The sequence below is a fragment of the Pristis pectinata genome, chromosome 8 (genome assembly GCF_009764475.1).
Source record: "Pristis pectinata isolate sPriPec2 chromosome 8, sPriPec2.1.pri, whole genome shotgun sequence".
Classification (NCBI taxonomy): domain Eukaryota; kingdom Metazoa; phylum Chordata; class Chondrichthyes; order Rhinopristiformes; family Pristidae; genus Pristis; species Pristis pectinata.
This window is the reverse complement of record NC_067412.1, coordinates 69,691,992-69,712,009: the sequence shown is the minus strand read 5'-3', so window position 1 is coordinate 69,712,009 and position 20,018 is coordinate 69,691,992. Positions and strand designations below refer to the sequence as shown.

The 20,018-nt window shown below is 38.6% G+C and overlaps 1 protein-coding gene across 3 annotated transcripts in view; it reads right to left on the bottom strand.

The window, feature by feature from the left end:
• Positions 1 to 19,308, bottom strand: part of LOC127573834 (exocyst complex component 1-like) — a 57,293-nt gene extending 37,985 nt beyond the window's left edge. Inside the window, exons 1-5 of one of the 3 annotated variants that reach the window (XM_052022344.1) lie at positions 18,901 to 19,308; positions 13,502 to 13,632; positions 10,134 to 10,293; positions 3,656 to 3,855; positions 1,583 to 1,810 (exon numbers count right to left, since the gene is read on the bottom strand). In XM_052022344.1, coding sequence (XP_051878304.1) covers positions 1,583 to 1,810; positions 3,656 to 3,855; positions 10,134 to 10,293; positions 13,502 to 13,632; positions 18,901 to 19,024 — 843 coding nt within the window. In that variant the 5' untranslated portion in view covers positions 19,025 to 19,308. Of the gene's footprint in view, positions 1 to 1,582; positions 1,811 to 3,655; positions 3,856 to 10,133; positions 10,294 to 10,968; positions 11,075 to 13,501; positions 13,635 to 18,900 lie in introns of those variants that run through there. The other 2 variants (XM_052022345.1, XM_052022346.1) reach the window with 2 other exon arrangements.
• Between the last annotated feature and the right edge of the window lie 710 nt (positions 19,309 to 20,018).

Sequence of the window (20,018 nt, the reverse complement as noted above, 5' to 3'; positions counted from 1 at the left end):
TGCAGATCATGGTATATTAGATATAGCAATGTTAAATCATTTAAATCGTACAAGAAAAAATTGTCAGCATAGACAATGCAACAATATATCCTTAAATCTAAACTAAATATTCACTGCATTATAACAAGAGGGGCAAGTAGGAATTGTGGTACTGCAAGATGCAAAGAAAAAAATCTTCCTTGCTAGCAAACCTGCAGACAGAAAGCCACTTTGCGCACTTGCCTCTCTTCTTAAATTGCTAACTTAAATTAACCTAATTGTGCGCAAAAAAATTAAATTGAAATAACATGCTGTTTACTTTGATAAGACTTTTTTCATTCCTCCTTAGATTATTTTCTGCATATAGTTTCACTATGTATCCTCATGACACTGCTAAATGCTTAATGTTGTTGCCAAGATGTCAACTAATTGCTTCAGTTTTCATCATAAAAGATTGAGCTATTGGGCTTTACTTTCTAAGAAATGGAAAATAGAGATCAAATGTGTCTCTAATACAAACATTTGTTCCTCAGGAACCAATCAAAAATACAGAACGTGGAAATGAAGACATCTTAAATTGGAGGTTCCAAGCGACACAGTAATTTGAAATTCTATAATTATACTTAGAATGGAGAAATAGATTCCCCTCTCTCAGGCTAAATTGAGGTCATGCAAATAGAAACTAACTAGAACATAGAACAATTACAGCACAATTTAGGCCCTTTGGCCCACAAAGCTGTGCTGAACAAATTAGTTTCAAATAGTTTCCAGTATATAAAAGACTATGAATGAAACTACTCCCAATATGACATTTGCCTGCAGTCTCAATCAGAAAAGAGAAAAGCATAGTAACAACAAATAAATGAATAAATAGCACAACAGTTTAATTTCTAAAGTAGACGTCAGTCAATTTGTTGGAGTGAAATAGAGAAAGCATCAAACCAATGCTATATCTACACCATTTTAATATCTGTAAGGGCAATTTCTTTGTTAGAAAACTATCTGATTACTTTCATTCTTACAGCAAAGAGTACATAAAAGTCTGTCAAATTGCATGCAGAATGCAAAACATGAGAATTGTTTGAGTAATGAGACCTCTAATTTTGACTTTAATTATTCTTTAAATAAACCTTCGAAGAAAGTTTGTCAAAACAGACCTGCAGAAACTAGGCCAAGTTATAAGGAAGCACTGAAGTTACATATAGCAGATAGTTACATAGAGCACAAGATTTACACGTGCTGGAACTCCAATGAGTTATGTCACTGTATGCTTCATTACATAGCCTTCCAATTCATTTCCACACACAAGGAAAATGAAGGAAGAATCAAAATGGATGCAGTATACATGAAGTTTTCTCCATGCGTAGCATCTTTTAGCAATAAATGCACAATTTAAATTGTGCAAAACATGTCTGTTTTTCTTTTAAATCATTTATCCTTCCTGTGAAAGTATTTGAGGCTTCACTCATGCAAAATGAAGCAGTGTACATATCACATTACACGTTTTTGGGTTTGCCCGTGTTTCCTAAAAATTGTTACTTTAAAAGGTAATCTGTAAATGACAACCTTATTGTCCCACCTGTAGCTCATATTGTTTGCTTACCACAAGAAAAATTACTTCCTCTAACAGTTTTTGTTGGTTACAATCAATGGCTTGTAACTGATAATTGCTCCTGTGAATATGGTCCATCTGTTCTTTAACACTCTGTAGCAGTTCTTCATAGGTCTGAAGGGTCTGCTCAATGCTTCTCACTTCAACAAGACTCACATCGATCAACTCCATCAGTTCAGTTACTTGCTTCTCAGACACAATGATTGATCGTATGTTTGCCTGAAGGATGTACAAGAACCTAAATATACACTGTCACCAGAAATGTCACTTACATGCCTACACACTTTTAAAAATGTGCAGTTATCTGTACATATAGTATATATTTTCATGATAAAATGTTTGTGACGTGGTTTTTGCACATAAACAATATAATCCAGAGGCTAAAAATCTGAAATTCAAACAGAAAAAGGTGGAAATAATCAGCAAGTCAGGCAGTACTTTTCATCAGAAATAGAAAAGTTAGGGAAGTAACAGGACTTTTAAGTCATGGAAGAGGAGGTTGGGGGGTGGGGGGTGGTGGGGAGACACTAATATAAAAATTAAAGTCTGATTTAGGGTGGATGGCAAGAGAGATTAAATGACGTTGATTGATACACTAAAGGCAAAAGGAAGGTGACGATGGGACAAGAAACAATTAAAAAAAAGACAGTTGTGGCAGAAGTGTAACTGGGCATCCTAGAACCATTACTAATGGCTGGTGTCAGAAAAGATGGAGGTAGTATCTACAATGACTGTTATGTGAACAGTGTAGAAAGAAGATGAGCGACAGGTCAGAGAGGGAGTGAAGCCAAGATTAGAGAGTCAAACAGCTAGAAGCTTGATAACTACAAGTCAAAAATAAAACAAAAACAGAAAATGCTGAAAAAAAATGGGACAACTTTTTCAATTCTTTTAAAGGGTTGTTGACCTAAATTGTTAACTGTTTTTCTCTCCACAGAGTATTTCCAGTATCTTTTGTTTTTACTTCAGAAGCTCAAGATCACACTTGCAGCTGAAAAGGTATTCTGGAAAGCAATCAAGCAAGGAGGGTACATCACAAACAGCAAATACATTAAAATGAAAAATAATCACTGATTCCAGGTCACTACAATTCAAAAGGACCTTTTACTAAAAAGTAGTAATTCACATGTCTTCTTTAATTCTGGTGGTAAACCTGAGCAATTCTCTACCAAAGAAAGCAGTTGAAACCATATCGTTAAATATATTCAAGAAGTCAGATATTCTGAGGGCTGGATGGATTAAGGGATACGGGGACAAAACTGGAACAAGGTACTGATTCTGGATGATCACAATTATATTGAAGAGCAGTGCAGGTATGAAAGGTGAATGGCCTCCCCATGCTTGAATTTTATATATTACTACCATTCAAAGCGAATAATTGGTGACTTCCAATTGGAGAATTAAAATCTGACTTATTTTTGAACATCTTTGATGTGTCAGATTTTGAAACTATGAAATGTAACTGCTAGATTTTCACAGTAACTATCAAGATAATTGATTGAATTCATAATCGAGTTGGACCTTAAAATTATATATTTTTTTTTAAAATGTGAAATATTAGGTACTAGGGATATATTAAGTAAACCACTTTTATTTAAGGTATTAAATGTTCCTATAGCTTGGCAGTATATAACTAATACCTTACTCTATGTCTGCAACACTTTGCTTTTCAAAACCATTGAATGTTTACTCATTAATATCGGTAACCTGTTTTCCATGTCCACCAGATTTTTTGGCAATATAGCAGAATTATAGAAAGTGGAAGTTTTATTTATCATGGAAATGCATGTACACATTTTACTCATGTAAATACTTATGACATCAATGTTATTTTCTTTTTACAGAATATACCAGCTTTCAGTAATTCTGTAAGTAATTCAACCAATCAAGTAGTAATTAAACGACTAAATGTTGTAAAGGGCACATTGTATTAACTGAAAAATGAAACAGTGTGCATCACTCCAAGAAGATCCAAGTTTCAGAAAGCTAAATAAACACCAAACCTGTGTGGAACATTCAGCAAATACATTAGGATTTTTAAACATCTTTCTTTTAAACGAATACCTCATCTAATACATGGAGATCTTTGCTCATCTTCTCTGCAAAAGCTTCGGAATTAGAAATAGACTGGTCAAACTGTTCCATTATTTTTTCTACATCAAGTGCCTCTTTTGGTGTGAGTACTTCATAAACACCAATTTCTTCTACGTCCTCTACTTCAACAGGCTCACTTGTTCGCTCTTCAACTGGAGGTCGCAGACACTCTGAAATCCAATGATCTTATTATACTTCCTCTATATTTAAAAAAAGTCACCCAAAACATCTTTCATTCAAACTGAATCTAATGACTGCAATTTTCACATGGTAAAATCTTTAAATATATATATGGAAAAACAACAATTAAAAATCTGGGACTGATACACTATATTGCAACAATACAGCCAAGTTGGTTATAGGATAATAATTCATGATTACTATCTCCCACAGAGCTTTAAATTCGTTGTTCAGAAAACCACGACTACTAATTACAGCAAAAGAACTAATGTACATTTGCATAATGTTTTCGTGTCCTCAGGATATCACAGTGCTTCACAGGCAATGCATGCATTTAAAGCATTATCACTATTATAATTTCAGCAGACAGCCTTATCAGCATATTTTGTACATTTCATTATTCATTAATTATATTGAAATAAGTAGAATACTCAATGTCTTCATTGTTATACAAACTGTACATCAAATACAAACTTACAAAATGCAATCTGAATTTGAAGAGCCCCCTTGCAAAGTAGTTAAGGCCTTAGACTGACTATATTTGCACTGATGGTCTTACTATTGAAAACAGAGCTCATCATAATGCTTCCAGTAAGTCACATGCATCACAAAACAGTTTGAATAACTTCAGGTAGGAATTATAATTTTTCCTTAGTGTTACTCAATCATGGTTTTATTTTAATATATATTTTTTGTGGCTTACCTCTGCCATGAGAAAGGGCAGCACGTATTGAACTTAAATCCTGCAGAATGGTAGATCACAGTACATCAGAAAAACAATGGAATGAAAATCCAGTGTGTTCCACCAGCGCTTTAAAGCAGGTGATGCTGAGAAAGCCATTAACTGTTTCCATCCATTGTGCCACTGATCTGAAACATACGCAGGCAAATGGACATCCGGCAAGTGGGAGGCTTTTAAAAGTGAGAAACTGAGAGTTCAAGGTCTGCATGTTCCTGTTAGAGGGAAGGGCAAAGCTGGCTGGAGTAGGGAACCCTGGATGATGAGGGATATCGAGGCTCTGGTCAGCAAAAAGGAGGCATAGGTCAGGTACAAGTAGCTGGGATCAAGTGAATCCCTGGAGTATAGACGATGCAGGAGTATACACAAGGAAATCAGGAGGGCAAAAAAGGGATATGAGATAGCTTTGGTAGAGGTGATTAAGGAGGATCCAAAAAGATTTCATTAAGTATACTAAGGAAAAAAAGAGTAACTAGAGAGAATAGGTCCCCTCAGAGACCAAATTGGACATCATCATATGGAGCTGCAGGAGATGAGGTCCTCAATAAATATTTCTCCTCCAGAGAAAAGACTCACAAGTTTGTTGCCTGGAATGGAGGGCTTGAGTTACAAGGAGACACTGGTAAGTCTGGGACTGTTTTCCCTAAAGCAAAGGAGGCTGAGGACTGACCTTATAGAGTTTTATAAGATCATGAGGGGCATAGATAAAGTGATTGGTCAGTTTCCCCCCCCCCAGGGTAGGAAAGTCTAAAACTAGAGGGCATAGATTTAAGGCAAGGAGGAAATATTTAAAGGGGACCTGAGGGGCAGATTTTTCCACACAGAGGATGGTGGATATATAGAGCGACCTGCCAGAGTAAGGGTACAATAACCACATTTAAAAGACATTTGGACAGTTTTGTGGATAGGAAGATTGAGAGAGTTATGAGCCACATGCAGGCAAATAGGAATAGCTCAGGGAGGCACCTTGGTCAGCATGGGCAAGTTGGGCTGAAGGGTTCTAATGATTCAACGACGAGTGCAAAACGGCAAGCCAGATTAGAACCAGGCAGACATAAAAATGAGGTGACAACCTGGCAAAACTGTAACAAAGGACCACAAGCATGCAAAAACAAAGAACATTCAATCGACAGAGCTAAGCAATTTACCAACCAAAATATCAAATCAAAACTCCACAGTATTGCCAGATTCACAATCTGGTTGTGAATGATAGAGTCCTGTCAAACACGTAACAGAAGAGGTCCCAATTACATCTTTAATGATGGCAAGGTCCTGCAGCAAGTGCTAATAATAAAATCATTTTATCTATGTTTAGCCATTACTGCCAAGCCAATGATCTATTGAGTCCCCTTCTGAGATCCCACTATTCAAAGCTTGTTTTAAGCCAATTCAATTCACTCCATCTGTTATAAAGAAATAAGTGAGAGTACTGGATACAGTAAGGGCTTCAGAACCAGACAACGTCTTTCTTGCAATACTGGACATCTGCACTCCAGAATGAGCAATGCTTCTAGTCAAGCTATTCCAATTCATTTTTCACACTGACATCTACTCAACTGCTTAGAAAATTGCACAAAAAGCAGGACAAATTCAATCTGGCCATTTACCATCCAATCAGTCCACTCTTAATCATCAGCAATTGATGGAAGGATTCTTCAATGGTGCAATCAAGTGGCACTTATTCATCAATAATTAAAGAGAAAATGCTGGAAACATTTCAACATTCCAGCTTTGATGAAAGATCTTCAATTTTTAAGTATTAATTTTGTTTCTCTTACTACAGATGCAGCCTGACCGGCTGACTGTTTCTAGCATTTTCTGTTTTTTTTATTTCAGATTTCCAGCATCTGCAGTTTTTTTAAAAAAAATCATGTATTTAACAGATGAAAGGAGATAAAACTAGGTCAGTCAATGATTAGTAGTGATGTGGGAGAAAAGCCTGATGTGGCTTCTGCATCCTTCCTTTGTGCAGCTTCAGGTCCATTTGCAAATACTAGTTGGAGCGCACTCAGTATCCTGGCTCACCTGGAGGGGCCAGCCTTGCCTCTCCATTATGAATGCACAGCCTTGACCCAACCTCCCTAGGATGTGTGGCTGGGATTCGCCCATGAGAATACTGAATTTCATGAGTCCTTGCTACTGTATAAAAATTTTGATCTGTTCCTGAGTCATGGATAGTTCATGAGCTAGTCACAGAGAACTACCTTTAGCAGATGATCTTAAGTTACATTCTCTGTAATGTCCTAGTCAGCAATGCTTGTGAATAACCAGCAGGTCCATAGGACTATTCTCTCAATTACCTTGTTGTCAGTGATCTGTTGTTCTTTTGCCACTGATCCTCTCCATTGAAATGAATAGAGGCAGCTGCCCCTGCACTAGCTCTAACCAGATACCATTAATCGGGTGGATTCCCCAGTGTATGTGCTGGGAAACTGATACAATTTTGCACTCTCATGCTGTAATCCACCAGGGTGGAGCACAGTCACAAGAATGCCAATCACCAACAGGTTTGGTTCTTTCATAATTGTGGAAATCCCAAATGGGTGCACACTTAAAGGGAATTTCCAATATTTCCACATGAAATTGCTGGCACTCTTCCACAAAATCCATGCCATTCAGCTGCTTCTGGGATAATAAGTTCAGTCATATTTCTAGCCACATTTTCCAGTCTTGAATTTGTCAAATTTTACCTTGGGTAGAATATCGTAGGCTATCACCACTGCAAAAGTCACTGCCTTCAGGAGAGGAGAAGTGAACATAAAAACTTGGAGAAAGAGAAGCAACAAAAACTCTACTACACAGTGATTCACTCTTAACTTTCTCATATATTCTAGTAAAACATCTAGATTCTGGCCATTTATTTGCCACAATACTGAAGTTCCTGATATGCAAAGCACACTGTTGCCAATATTTATGATGCTTTTGACTCCATTAAAACCATTAGTCTCTCAGCCCAGTCATTCCCCATTGTACTCCCTCTACCTCTGCCCTCAAGTCCAAAGAGTGCAAAATGGAACATTTCAGGCAGAAAACTATTTAACCATCCTTTACCATATTTGGCTTAAATTAAGTATCATTTCCAGTACTAAAACTAATCATACAAAGTTTGTCCTACAATGAAAACACTCATCTTCACTCTCCACCACAATCACCTTTCTAAACCAATTACTATCTCCTCAACCATCTCCCACAAAAGGTGCGAGAACAGAAAGGAATGATTTTTTTTCTGCAAAGATAGTGGCTATCCATTCAATTGCACCTGTCATTTCCCTCCCTTTTCCCTAACCCACTGAACCTAACTTACCCTAATATTTCCCACTACCTCAATCCTGAAATCACAGCTTTTTCTGCTCCCCACATTTTAACTCTCTCCAAACCCTGTTGATCCATTAGTTCTGCACTTGCTAACCTACAATGGCTCCTGCATGACAACAGCTCAATCTTAAAATAATCATCTTGTTTTTAAATGTTTCCATGACCCAGTCTCCAAATACTCTCATCACAACCTCCACCCCTTTCTCTCCCATTACATCTTTTAAAGTCTACCTATCTTTCAATTTAAAAACACTGTACTCCTCTAATTATACCATTTTGCACATTCTCATTTTAATTTCTGTGCCACTAGCAGCCAGGTCTTCAGCTGCATTGGTCCTAACCCATGGAATTTTCTCCTTCCCAACATCTTTCCAATTTTCCTCCTACTGAAATGCTCCTTAAAAACATGCCTCTCTAACCAAGCTTTTGGTCAATTGTCTTGATGGATGTCTTTCCCTGTCAAACTGTCAATTTTGTTGTTTAATATTGAAGCTGTTAAGCATTTTTGAAATATTTCAGTGCATTAGAGGAGCTATGTGAATGCAAGGTGTTGCTGTTTACTTATCTCCTACATAAAGGAAATAAGGCATTGCAATTTACTATATCTTTCCATTTGAGAACAATGAAGTGATGTACATTTAAGATTTGCTATTCCTATAAATACAACCTTAAGTCCAATACTACGTGTTATTTTCATGCTTGGGTCCTGGTTTATTTTTTGCAGCTATTACTTAATGGTGGGACAGTTAACAATCAAGGTAGTTCAGATAACCTTACTAATTATGTGACCAATAACACTAAAAAGGGACCAGTCTCTGAAAATGATGAAACTATCCATCATTTTCAGGGTATTCTCTGGTTTTGAGATGGTAAACAGAGTCCTGTGTGAAATGACATAGAAATGATCTTGATTATACAAACTGATTGAAGCCTACTCAGTACAGGCTTTAGCCAATTCTACATTAGCGTAGAGAAAAGCCTTGCAGACATGAATCAAACTATTTATGTTGCTGTCAGAGGAACAATTGTTAGGTACTCAGCAGGCTAAGCAGAATCTGTGGAGGGAGCAACAAAGTTAACATTTCAGGTTGATGATCTTGGAAAAGGTGAGAAAACAAATTGCAGAGAAGGGGGAAACAGTGGACAGAATTAAGTAAATGTCTATGATAGAGACCAAAAGAATCCCGGTGGCACAAATACTGTTGGAGTCATCAAAAAGATGGGCTTGGGTTTACAACAGTTAATCTGGATCAATTACTCCCTGGTTTTAAAACTCCTTTGACTGCAACAACCTTCCCTGCTCCAATCCATCCACCACTACAGTGTGACAAAAGTTGAACAGTGTCAGGCCAGCTTTTTGATCCTCTAGCACATCTGCAGAATGTAAAACTCTGTTTCCAAGTGCCTGTCAAAGTAGACATTCCCTCAAGTTATCTGCCTCTGGACCCTTCCAGAACTCTTCAGAAAGATGTCCAGCATCTTTCAATCTACAACACATAAACCGGTAACAAATGGTTCATTTGACAGAACTAGGTAATCATGTCAACTTCACTGTCAATGAGCAGGATCTTTGGTTTGCAACCCTGGCTGGCATCCTACATATGCAGGACAACATCAACTGACAACAGGTGGCAATCTGGACATTCCCAGATCACCCCTAACTATATGCCGATTGCAAGAGCTTCCACTCCATCAATATCTCACTTCTGCGCCAGCACAAAATGTTATTTCTGCAAGGGTTCACAAGGTCACAGTTGCCATCAAGACATCTTGAGATGGTCTAACTTTCACAATGTGCTTGACTTGCAAGTGGACTTCAGGGGTTGCTGATGGGAAACAGGTGATGGCTATCTCAAGTTGAGTGGTGGCATACATCAGAAACCTGAATAATGAATGTTAGCAACATGGTAATAAATGGCACATGACACCAATCTAGGCTTTGAATACTTAAAATTCATTCTGGAACCTCTTCTTTTCTGACTCCTTTGAAATGAATCTTTAGATTGACCATTTAGATATTGGAGTTGGGGGCTTTGCCACACAAACTATCACCCTAGAGTAGGTGGCAAACCTAGAAATATTGACATACAGTCATATCATAAGCTGCAACCCATTTTAATACAAAACAAAAAAAATACACACATTTTAAAAAACATTCCATTTTACATTATATGATTTTCAGTAAGGTAAAAGATATGCATTTGTGAATTTTACCTTCTAAAATCTGAGAACTGATGTTTATGAACTTAATTCTGCTGTGCATATAGCGTCGATTGAGCTTGTAGAGACAGGACATAAAATTATTTTTCTCTCCAGAATTGCTGGCAATCCACTTATATACTTTATCAAACTGCAAATCGAATTCAGGGTTATCCTATGAAAATAAAAGAGAACATCACCTTGAGTAAAAGAACATATGAATATAAAAACAAATTAATAACAGTGGCCTACTTCACCCTTCAAGACAGCTCTGGCAGTTCAATAAGATCAAAGCTAATCCAATTGCCAGCTCAACTTTGCATTCCCACCTACCGCAACTAGCGGTAGGTGGGAATGCATTGCTAGAATCCATTGCTTATTGAGTATCTATTTTGGGCAGCACAGTGGTGTAGCTAGTAGACCTGCTGCCTCACAGCTCCATCTCCTTTTCCAGCTAAAATGGACAATTATATTTCACTTGCCAAATCTTTGATCACTCAGTTAAACTATTGACATCCCTTTGTAGCCTCTTTACACCCTCTTCAGAATTTACTTTTGTACCCTACTTTCCTATCTAACTTAGAATCATCAACAAATTTAGCAGACAAAGCTTCAGTTCTTTCATCTGATTCACATATGAATTGTAAGTTAACCCTTGGCCCTGATGCCTATGGCACATTAGTTACAGTACATCTTCCTACCAATGATCTTTTCCAATCTGGGGACCACTTTCCCCTGTACTGGTGCCAATTTGCACAAACACAACCTACTTCTACTACATCAGGCTTTAGCCACACGTTCACCTAATCTTATTTGCCCCTGACTTGGGTAACAATGCAGAGGTTATTACCTTTGGAGTTCTATTCCTTAATTTGATATATAGCTCCTCAATACTGAATGCAGAGCCCACGTCCTTTGTCCTCATTTGCACCATTTACACAGCTCCAAATATTCAACTTAAAAAAAAACAAAGTTCATTCACATTCAAAATAGGGGCCTCAATTACCTTCTTCACAGGTCACATGCATGTATCAGCAGATTATATAAAATCATGAATCTTCACTTTCATTAAAACTAGGACAATAACTCTAAGACTCTAATATGTTGTTTTGTCATCCTTATTTAATTTTACATTTTAATAGTCTACATAATAATTACTTTTCCCTTCGGAAGTAATTGGATTATCAGAAAAGATACATTTTTTAAAAAATAGTCATTTAGTTACAAGAATAAAATTCAGCAATTACAGCTTCCATGCAAGGCTGGATTCCACAAAGAGTATTCATGAGCACAGAGATAGACATACTGAAGATATTTTAACTCACTAGAAAGTGTGGACAGTTAAAGTAAAAAAACAAAAATAAAATTTGATTCAACTCTCATGCTCCAGATTTTACAAGAAGTGAGAGAAAATAGATTGAGGACATCTGCCCAATCTATTCTGGTTGAGTGTTAGATTTTAAGGTGGGTGAGTAGATAGATCCATTTTAAATCCAGTTTTAATTTTAACATGTGTGGGGTAAGATTCCCAGGCAGGAATATCCACAGAGAGGAGGTAGAAGAGGAAGATCCATGAGGGGAGTGTCTCTATTGCATAATGAGCAGGAATGGCTCTCCAAAATCCTTACATTTCAAACACCAATGACTTGCCTCCAACTCCTCATGTTCATCTTCACCCAAGATGTCCATCTGTAGCCACTTCATCCAAACAGTGACCTATTCACACAATCCCCCATGATATCAGTTGGACTCATCAACATCACACCCACCCCCCCCCCCCCACACATACTTACCATTCATCCACACCCACTTCAACCACCACCACAAACATCACACCCCCCACCATTCACCACCCTACTGCCTTCTCCCCACCATCCAATCAATTTGGTAGCTACAAGGAAACCTGTTTTTGGCCATGGGAAATCCTTACATCAAATTCTCCACTGCAATGTTCTTCACTGACACTACCGCCCACTGTTCCCCACTCCCCACCATCACCAACTCTTCCCTGGGTCAGAATTACTGTCAGTCCCACAGTCTTCTTGTCTTTAAAATTTATAATTCTTCACCTCCTTTGTTAGGCAGTACGCATTGCAGCACATTGGCTACAGGCACAGCTCATCCTGGATTGTGTCTTAAATGTTATGAGGATAGTTTCAGTTCCCACAGCCTTTCAACACCCAACATGCTCAGCCATTTTTAGTGTTAAGTAAATCAATTTGGCTAATGACCAATTTCAATTTAGCATGCACGTACACATATGTTGTAGCTTCACCAGGTTGGAACCTCAATTTTAGGAGTACTTCGTCTTGGCATACTTGTCCAGACATACTGAACCAGAACTAGTTGCCTGGTTTGATGGTCACTGTAGAGTGGGGATAGATCAGGCCACAGGGTTACACAGTATTGTTGAACACAAACCTTTTGCTACTGATAGGTCAGTGTTTCACGGGTGTCTAAATTGGAGTTCCTAGATTTATGCTGAACCTGTTGAAGTGCAGTGTGAAGGTGGGACTTAATCTCTAAGTAGACTGCATTATAGCCCCTCCTACTAAAACCTCATGGCAAACCTACCTGTAACTGGTACATTGGTAAGGATAAGAGCAAATAGGTTTTTATTTCTACTGCTAAACAGGTACTTGGTCATCTAGGGCAGTGGTGCTGCATGAAGATAGATGTTTTCATGCATAAAGTTTCCTCTATTACATCAGAAGAGGAAACTAAAACAAAAGAAATGTATTCCCTATACAGGAAGTCCCCGACTTACGAACATTCGTACTTACGAACCGACCTTCGTGGTCGGTTCGTAAGTGGGCCTGGCCCCCGATCCTACCACGGCGGCGGTACACTTTCTTTGGCCCAACCCCGGGCCAAGTGCGCATGTGCGGACACTGTTCTGAGTTACACACAAGAATCAGGTTACAAACAGTCTCAAAAACGGAACTCATTCGTAACCCGGGAACTTCCTGTATTTTAATGTTTATCCTGTGAGCAGCTGCGTCATAAGGATCAGGATGATTCCAGATACATGCCTGGTTTGCTGATCTCAGTTGAACTGGCAATGCTGCACTACATAGCTCAGTGGGTAAAGACAAAACAAAATTTAGTCCAATTACCAGCATGTGATTTCCATGCGACTCTCCCTGGAGAAAGTGTATGTAGCTTAAATCTGGGAATGCAGAAATCCTTCAGAAAAATATCCTGATGACCCACCAATAGTTATGATCAGGTCTTATACATGAATATTATCCATTGGGACAAGGTATGAAGGCTCAGGAAAGTAAACAAAAATAAGAAGAAAATCAAAAACGTTTAACATTCCTTTAAACTTTATATTATTCTGATTGACAGTCACAAAAACAATAAAATCATTCTTCATCTACCTTATCTGCATCCTTTCCGTCAACTACAAGAAGATCCTCAAATGACCACCATGCCACCTGTTTGTATGCATCACCTTTATCAGCTTTTTTAAATTTCACAAGGGAAGCTTGATATGGACGATCAGTTGACACTAAAGGAAATAAATGTAGAATCATTACACCTAATAGCAGAATGTTATTAGGAACAAATAATTCTGTTATACTTGATTAATCCATCCAAATTGAACCTTATTTCAATCAGCACAGGTGAAAGCTTGGCTCAAGTCAACTCAAAGCTTTGTAATTTTTCTTCATCACATGTCACATGATACTAAATAAGGACAGATAATTCAATTAGACTTAGCAAGAACATGGATATGCAAATACTGGGTCAGGTGAAACAGCTACGGTGGAACACAATCCTGATACGGCCTGCAAGCTGGTGGGCTTCATAGAACTGTGGAAATCGTCCAGTTAGAATGGCCCGCCCTGGTGAAGTATCTGAAAGAGTTTAAACATTTGTTCTTAACATTCTCTCAATTATTTAAGTAAATATATTAAGCAGGAAAAGTCACTTGTCCACATAAATGACTGAATCACACAAGAATTCATTCCAGCTTAGGCTAATATTTCAGTGCAGGAGTGAAGGACAGTTCCACTGAAGGAAATACTGTCTTTCAGATGAAGTGTTAAGTCAAGACCTTGTCTGCCTGTTCAGCTGCACATAACTGATCCCATGGCACTATCTCAAAGTAAGTTAGGAATGTTAGCCACAGCAAATAATTATTCCTTAATATCATTAAAATAGATTATCTACTTGCTTTGCTGTTTGCTTTACTTTACTCTGCATAAATTGGCTACCACGTTTCCTATAAAATGACTAAATACTCATCCAAAAGGTACTTTGTTGACTATGAAGCGCTTTGGAATGGTCTGATCTTATGAAAAGTGATACACAGAAGCATTGTTTTCTTTCATCCTGGAAAATTAGCTTCAATAGATGTGTTTAGTCCTAAATTAATCATTCTTCATGGAATTATTGTGGACAAAAAAAATTCAAATCTAGAAAACTGCTGAAAACTTCAGAATTGCTTTTTTTTAAAGAGAGAAATAATAACAATGGCTTTTTAACTGATAAATGTGCTGCTAGTACGTTGGGGAGGCCACAATGTTTGCATCCCCAACACCAGACTCCCAAAACTTACACTATTCCGAACTCTATCATGGAAAGAAATTAACATATAAAGGAAAACATTCAAAGATGTGCTCAAAGCTTCCTTAAAATGCAACATGCTACTGACTCTTGGGAACTCCTGACCCACCACCACTCAAAGTGGAGGCGGAGCATTTGGGGTGATACAGAGAACCTCAAGTTCATGCATCAGGACCACACAGAAGCCCTGCTTGAACCACAGGAGTGCACAACCTCACAATCCACCCACCTGTCTGATCCATCAGGCACCTCCTGCCAGGCATGTGGAAGTGTCTGCATTTCCCATATTGGCTTCATCGGTCACCAAAGTGGAAGTAAGTTATCTTTTATCCTGAAGGACATCTGATTTTGTGTTTTTTTTTAAAAACAACAAAAAAAAAGCTTAAAAAATTCCCAATTAGTAAAGGATAGAAGGGAAGAACTTTGACAGGAACTGTTCATATTTGCCCTTTGGCCCAACTGGTCCACGCCAACCAAGATGCCTATCTAAGCTAGTCGCATATCCCTCTAAACTTTTCCTATCCATGTACTTGTTCAAGTACCTTTTACATGTTGTTAATGTACCTGCCTCAACCATTTCCTCTGGCAGCTCATTCTATATATGACCACCCTCTGGTGAAAAGTTTGCCCCTCAGGTTCCTATTAAATCTTTCTTCTCTCATCTTATGCCTCTAGTTCTTGATTCCAAACCTTAGGAAACAGACTGTACACATTCACCCTATCTATGCCCCTCATAATTTTATATGCCTTGATAAGATCACCCCTCATTGTCCTATGCTCTAATGGAAAAAGTCCAACTTATATGCAAAAATAAAATGGCAAAATAACAACAGGAAGTTAAATGCTGCAGATGCATTAAAATTTTAAAATTAGAGATATTGATGTGTGTTTGCAGGCACAGTCACATCCCACTTTAAAGTGGGATTTTTCTTCAAAATTATGTGTAAAGTCACTGCAAACATATCATTAGTGGACAACTGGCAACTTAACTGCAATTGCTAATAAATAAAGCAGAGCTGAATTTCCACTGTTAAAATTTTAATGCCAAAATATCCCAGGAGGTCAGTATCTTATCTTAAATGCTACAAGGAAACGTTTTGCATGCAATAAGTCAATGGGCTCCTAGATCAAAAAAATTAGGAGATAGAACTTTGACAATTGCCACAATAATTCAGAAAGGAACACGTATGAAAACAATTATTCAGAATGATTTAGATAAATAGTGCAAATCCCAGTACAGTAAGTGAATTGTTTCAAATCCAGTACAACCATTCATAATCATACAGAACTTAAAAAAAATCAATTACATAATTAATTCTATTTCTGCAAAGCAACATTTTCATCTCATTGTAGCACTGGGCCAAAAAAGCGACTGGAGCGCTATAGTCTCATTGCATAGTTTGTTCAGAGTTCTTCCAATCTGAACCAACTATAGAATTATTGTAACTGACTTCAATATTTCTGACTATGAAAATTCACACAGTCCCTCTATTTAGTTATTATTTGTGAACATTCATCATTCATCCAGGTTGATTACTATTATTCCATCCACAGACCAATAACCCCAATGCATGCAAGACTTGTAAGCACTTATGGTCAGGGTTCCCAAAAGGAGAAGGTCCACTTGAGCAAAATGCAACGGAATTTATGCACCAATGAATCATTCTTCAGCCTAGTTTTTGCAGCAGTAATTATGACAAACTGCCAGTGTTTGCCATCAATACTCGAAGAACAGAGAGCAACTGTGGGATTTCTGTGCATATGTAAAGTAACACAGATATGTCAAGGCTCCTGTCAGTGATTCAGCATGCCTCAGTTACACTTCCACTGCAATCAAGGGAATTCACTGGAATTTATATAAACTCCAAGTTTTTAAATGAACTAGTTCCCTTCTAAAACACTTGAAACTCCTAAATGAGACTAGTGTTTTTTTAAAAAAATAGTCTATTAAGCCACAGTTTTAACTTAGCAAACTAACTGCTGTCCCATCCTGAAACAAAAAAATTCTGCATATTATATAACAGACAGCACTGCAGGTCGTGCAACTATCTCATATCTGTGGCAATCCAAATTTAATTCTGACCTCCAGTGTTGTGTGGATCTTACATGTTCTCCCCATGATCATGTGATCTGGTTTCCTCCCATATCCCAAAAACATGCTGGAAAGTAGGTTAATTAGCCCTGTTGTAGTTGGGTGGTAGGAGAATTAATTGGAGGTGTTAATGGGCATGCATGAGGGCATGTTACAGGAAAATAACTGGAGAATGGGACTGCGCTACAGCTGCCATAAACTCATTGGGCTGAATGGCTTCCTATGTCATAAGCAAGGATTGAATTAAAATTTAGTAATCAATTATTTTATATAATTATTTTACAGATTATTTATATTTCAGCTTTTAATTCAATCAACTTACATACAAATCAGATAGGCAAATCCAGAACCATTGAACACTATTTTGCAGAAATTCTTGGCCACGATGTAATATTCCACTGTGGATATCTGGAAATCTCTCTCTGATGCGCAATTCAAAAGTGGAGCTAGTATTTAACGTGATACAAGTAGTTGTGCTATATTACTTTTACAAATTGCATCTGAACATCCTGAGCATTATTTATGTTGAATGCAAGACATTTCAATAATTTCCACTCCCAATTTTGTAACACGAAAGTTAACAGAATATCACAAAGCTCTGGCACTGATAGCAAAAACGTGGACTGAATGCATCCAAAGAAACTTTGGCTCATACATTTCAGTCTAAGTACATTGGATCTTAATTAATATCAAGCAATTTGTCTGATGCTAAATTCTATTTTAAGAATGAGATTTACTTAAACACAAGCAAATTTAGTTCTCTAACTGGCACTAAAGAGCAAAATTATTAGTTATCTTTCTACAGAATGGGAAGTTGCATTGGAACATGCAACATCTGGAATGGCTGTTGCTCAATGCATTCATTTACAATTTCCAAAACAAAGTGGTGCAACCAATTATACCTCACTAAATGCTGATCACTTTGGTTTAAAAAAAGAGCATTCTAAGGTGTACAAAATTCAGTGCAGATTCCAAAGACATGCTAAATTTACAACCCCCACATTACACTGTAATGCACTTAAAAATTCAATTAAACTGGGAAATTCCAGTACACAAGATATGTATCTTGCAAAAGTATAGCCCAGAAGTTGGCCTCCTGTGCAGGTATCAATAACCAAACAATAATCAGAGCCTAAAGCGAGAGCTTATCGTTATATCACAACCTTTTTAAGAATCCTAATTCTTTCATATAAAAAGAAAAATACCCCATTACCATACAGCCCCTTTTTACTACCTGGCTGCTGCAGTAGCAGTACCATCAGGGAACACCCTTAAATGTATATATAACCGATACAATCATTAACCTGACTTGTTTATGTTGGTTTCTCTGCATCAGCACTCAAATTGATTCCAAGTAATAGCCTGCATCACCTTCAATGAAATTTCTCCAAGAGTCATGAAGTATTCCCAGGCAGTAACTACAATTCAACACAATCTAGTGGCCAGGAAACATCTGGCATTTTCAATTCCCAAAACGTATTTCATATATCTTGTTTAAAATGTGTGAAATGAGGCCAGGTGATTTCAACAAAAATCACATCCGTTTCCTAGACTTTCGTTAACCTTTAAGGAACTAGTAATTTGTTAGTTGTCTCGTAAGCTACTGACAAGATAAAATCTAGCAGACTTACCATGGCGATTCTCGTTACAAATCGGAAATACATTTTATATTGCTGAGTGGTTTACATTAAGTAAGGCATATCATTTTGCTATTAAGGTGAAATTGTGTTTAACTTGGCCTACTGCCATCTCATTAATAAATAGACAAGCTATCAGATCAAATGTAACCAATGATATAAACTCTCAGATTGATAAGATACTGAAGCATTTCAAGCTCCAAATCAGAAGAAACAAAATGAGCTGCCGTCTTATAACCGACATCTAAAATGTTTTTGCAAACAGAATACATTGTTTTGGTTTTTCAAAACAAAATAGCAGTACTTGAAGCTTCAGCATTTTGGGTAATGGGAAATTGCATGCGTGTGGCTAAAAGTTTTGTTCAGTGGTTGCATGATGCACCTGCTCCTCGCATAAACTTCAAACCGGATGACAACTCGCCGAAAGAGTTGGAGCTCCTTACAAACCATCCAATACAGAATCATACAGCCCACGCACCTGCGGCACATAATATGCAATTTTTCCGTTTCTTTCCAGCCTTCCAGGCATACAACAAGCCCAACAACCTTTCTTCCTGTGGTGTGAAAAAATCCTTCTGCAACTGGTTCCGAATGGCAATCATGGCAGATGCAGAAAGGACACAGGCAGCGTGACCGTTCGCTTTCGCTTGAAACCAACTCAAGTCTCAGAAGATGAGATAACGGTTCGTAACATAGTGCACACTCAGTGCAATCCCTCCAACCAGCAATTTAGCTAAATATGTTTTGTTTTCCGTCGCCTGACACAAAGATATACTGTTTATTAGTGCACAAGAAGCGATTCCTGTGACACATCCGGCCTCCACCTCCTGACTGCACCAACCGACGCGCGCTTCCTGCCAACGGTCGCGCGAGGGAAATTCAGCGCGTGCAGCTCCAACTCCTCCACCAGAGAGAGGCTGGTTGCTCCGCCCCCCGCTCCGGCACACGCTCCGCCCACCGACCTGATTGACACTCGTTTGCTTGGTAACTGAACGGCGCACAGGGGTGGGGAGGTGGTTGAGGTGGTGGTAAGGTAGGTGGGTGAGGGTGAGTGGGGGTGGGAGGTAGTGAGGTAGGTGGGTGGTGAGGAGTGTGGTGGTGAGGTGGGGGAGTGGGGGTGCAGAGTGGTGAGGTGGGTAGGTTGGGGTGCTGAGGTAGGTGGGTGGGGGTGCGGGGTGGTGAGGTGGGTAGGTTGGGGTGTTGAGGTAGGTGGGGGTGGTGAGGAGTGTGGTAGTGAGGGAGGTAGGTAGGTAGGTGGGTGGGGGTGCGGGGTGGTGAGGTGGGTAGGTTGGGGTGTTGAGGTAGGTGGGGGTGGTGAGGAGTGTGGTGGTGAGGTAGGTGGGTGGGGGAGTGGGGGTGCAGGGTGGTGAGGTGGGTGGGGGAGTGGGGAGTGGGCGGTGGTGAGGAGTGTGGTGGTGAGGTAGGTGGGTGGGTGAGGGGCTGGAGTGGCAATAGTAAGGCAATGAAGTGCGCATGCTCGTTCTGTCTGCGGCTCGCCATGCCTTTCCATTGGAGATACAGTCCAAAACAGATCGCTGGGCCAACTGGCTGATGCTGTTTGTGTTACACTCTCTTGTGTTCCTTCACTTAAATGCA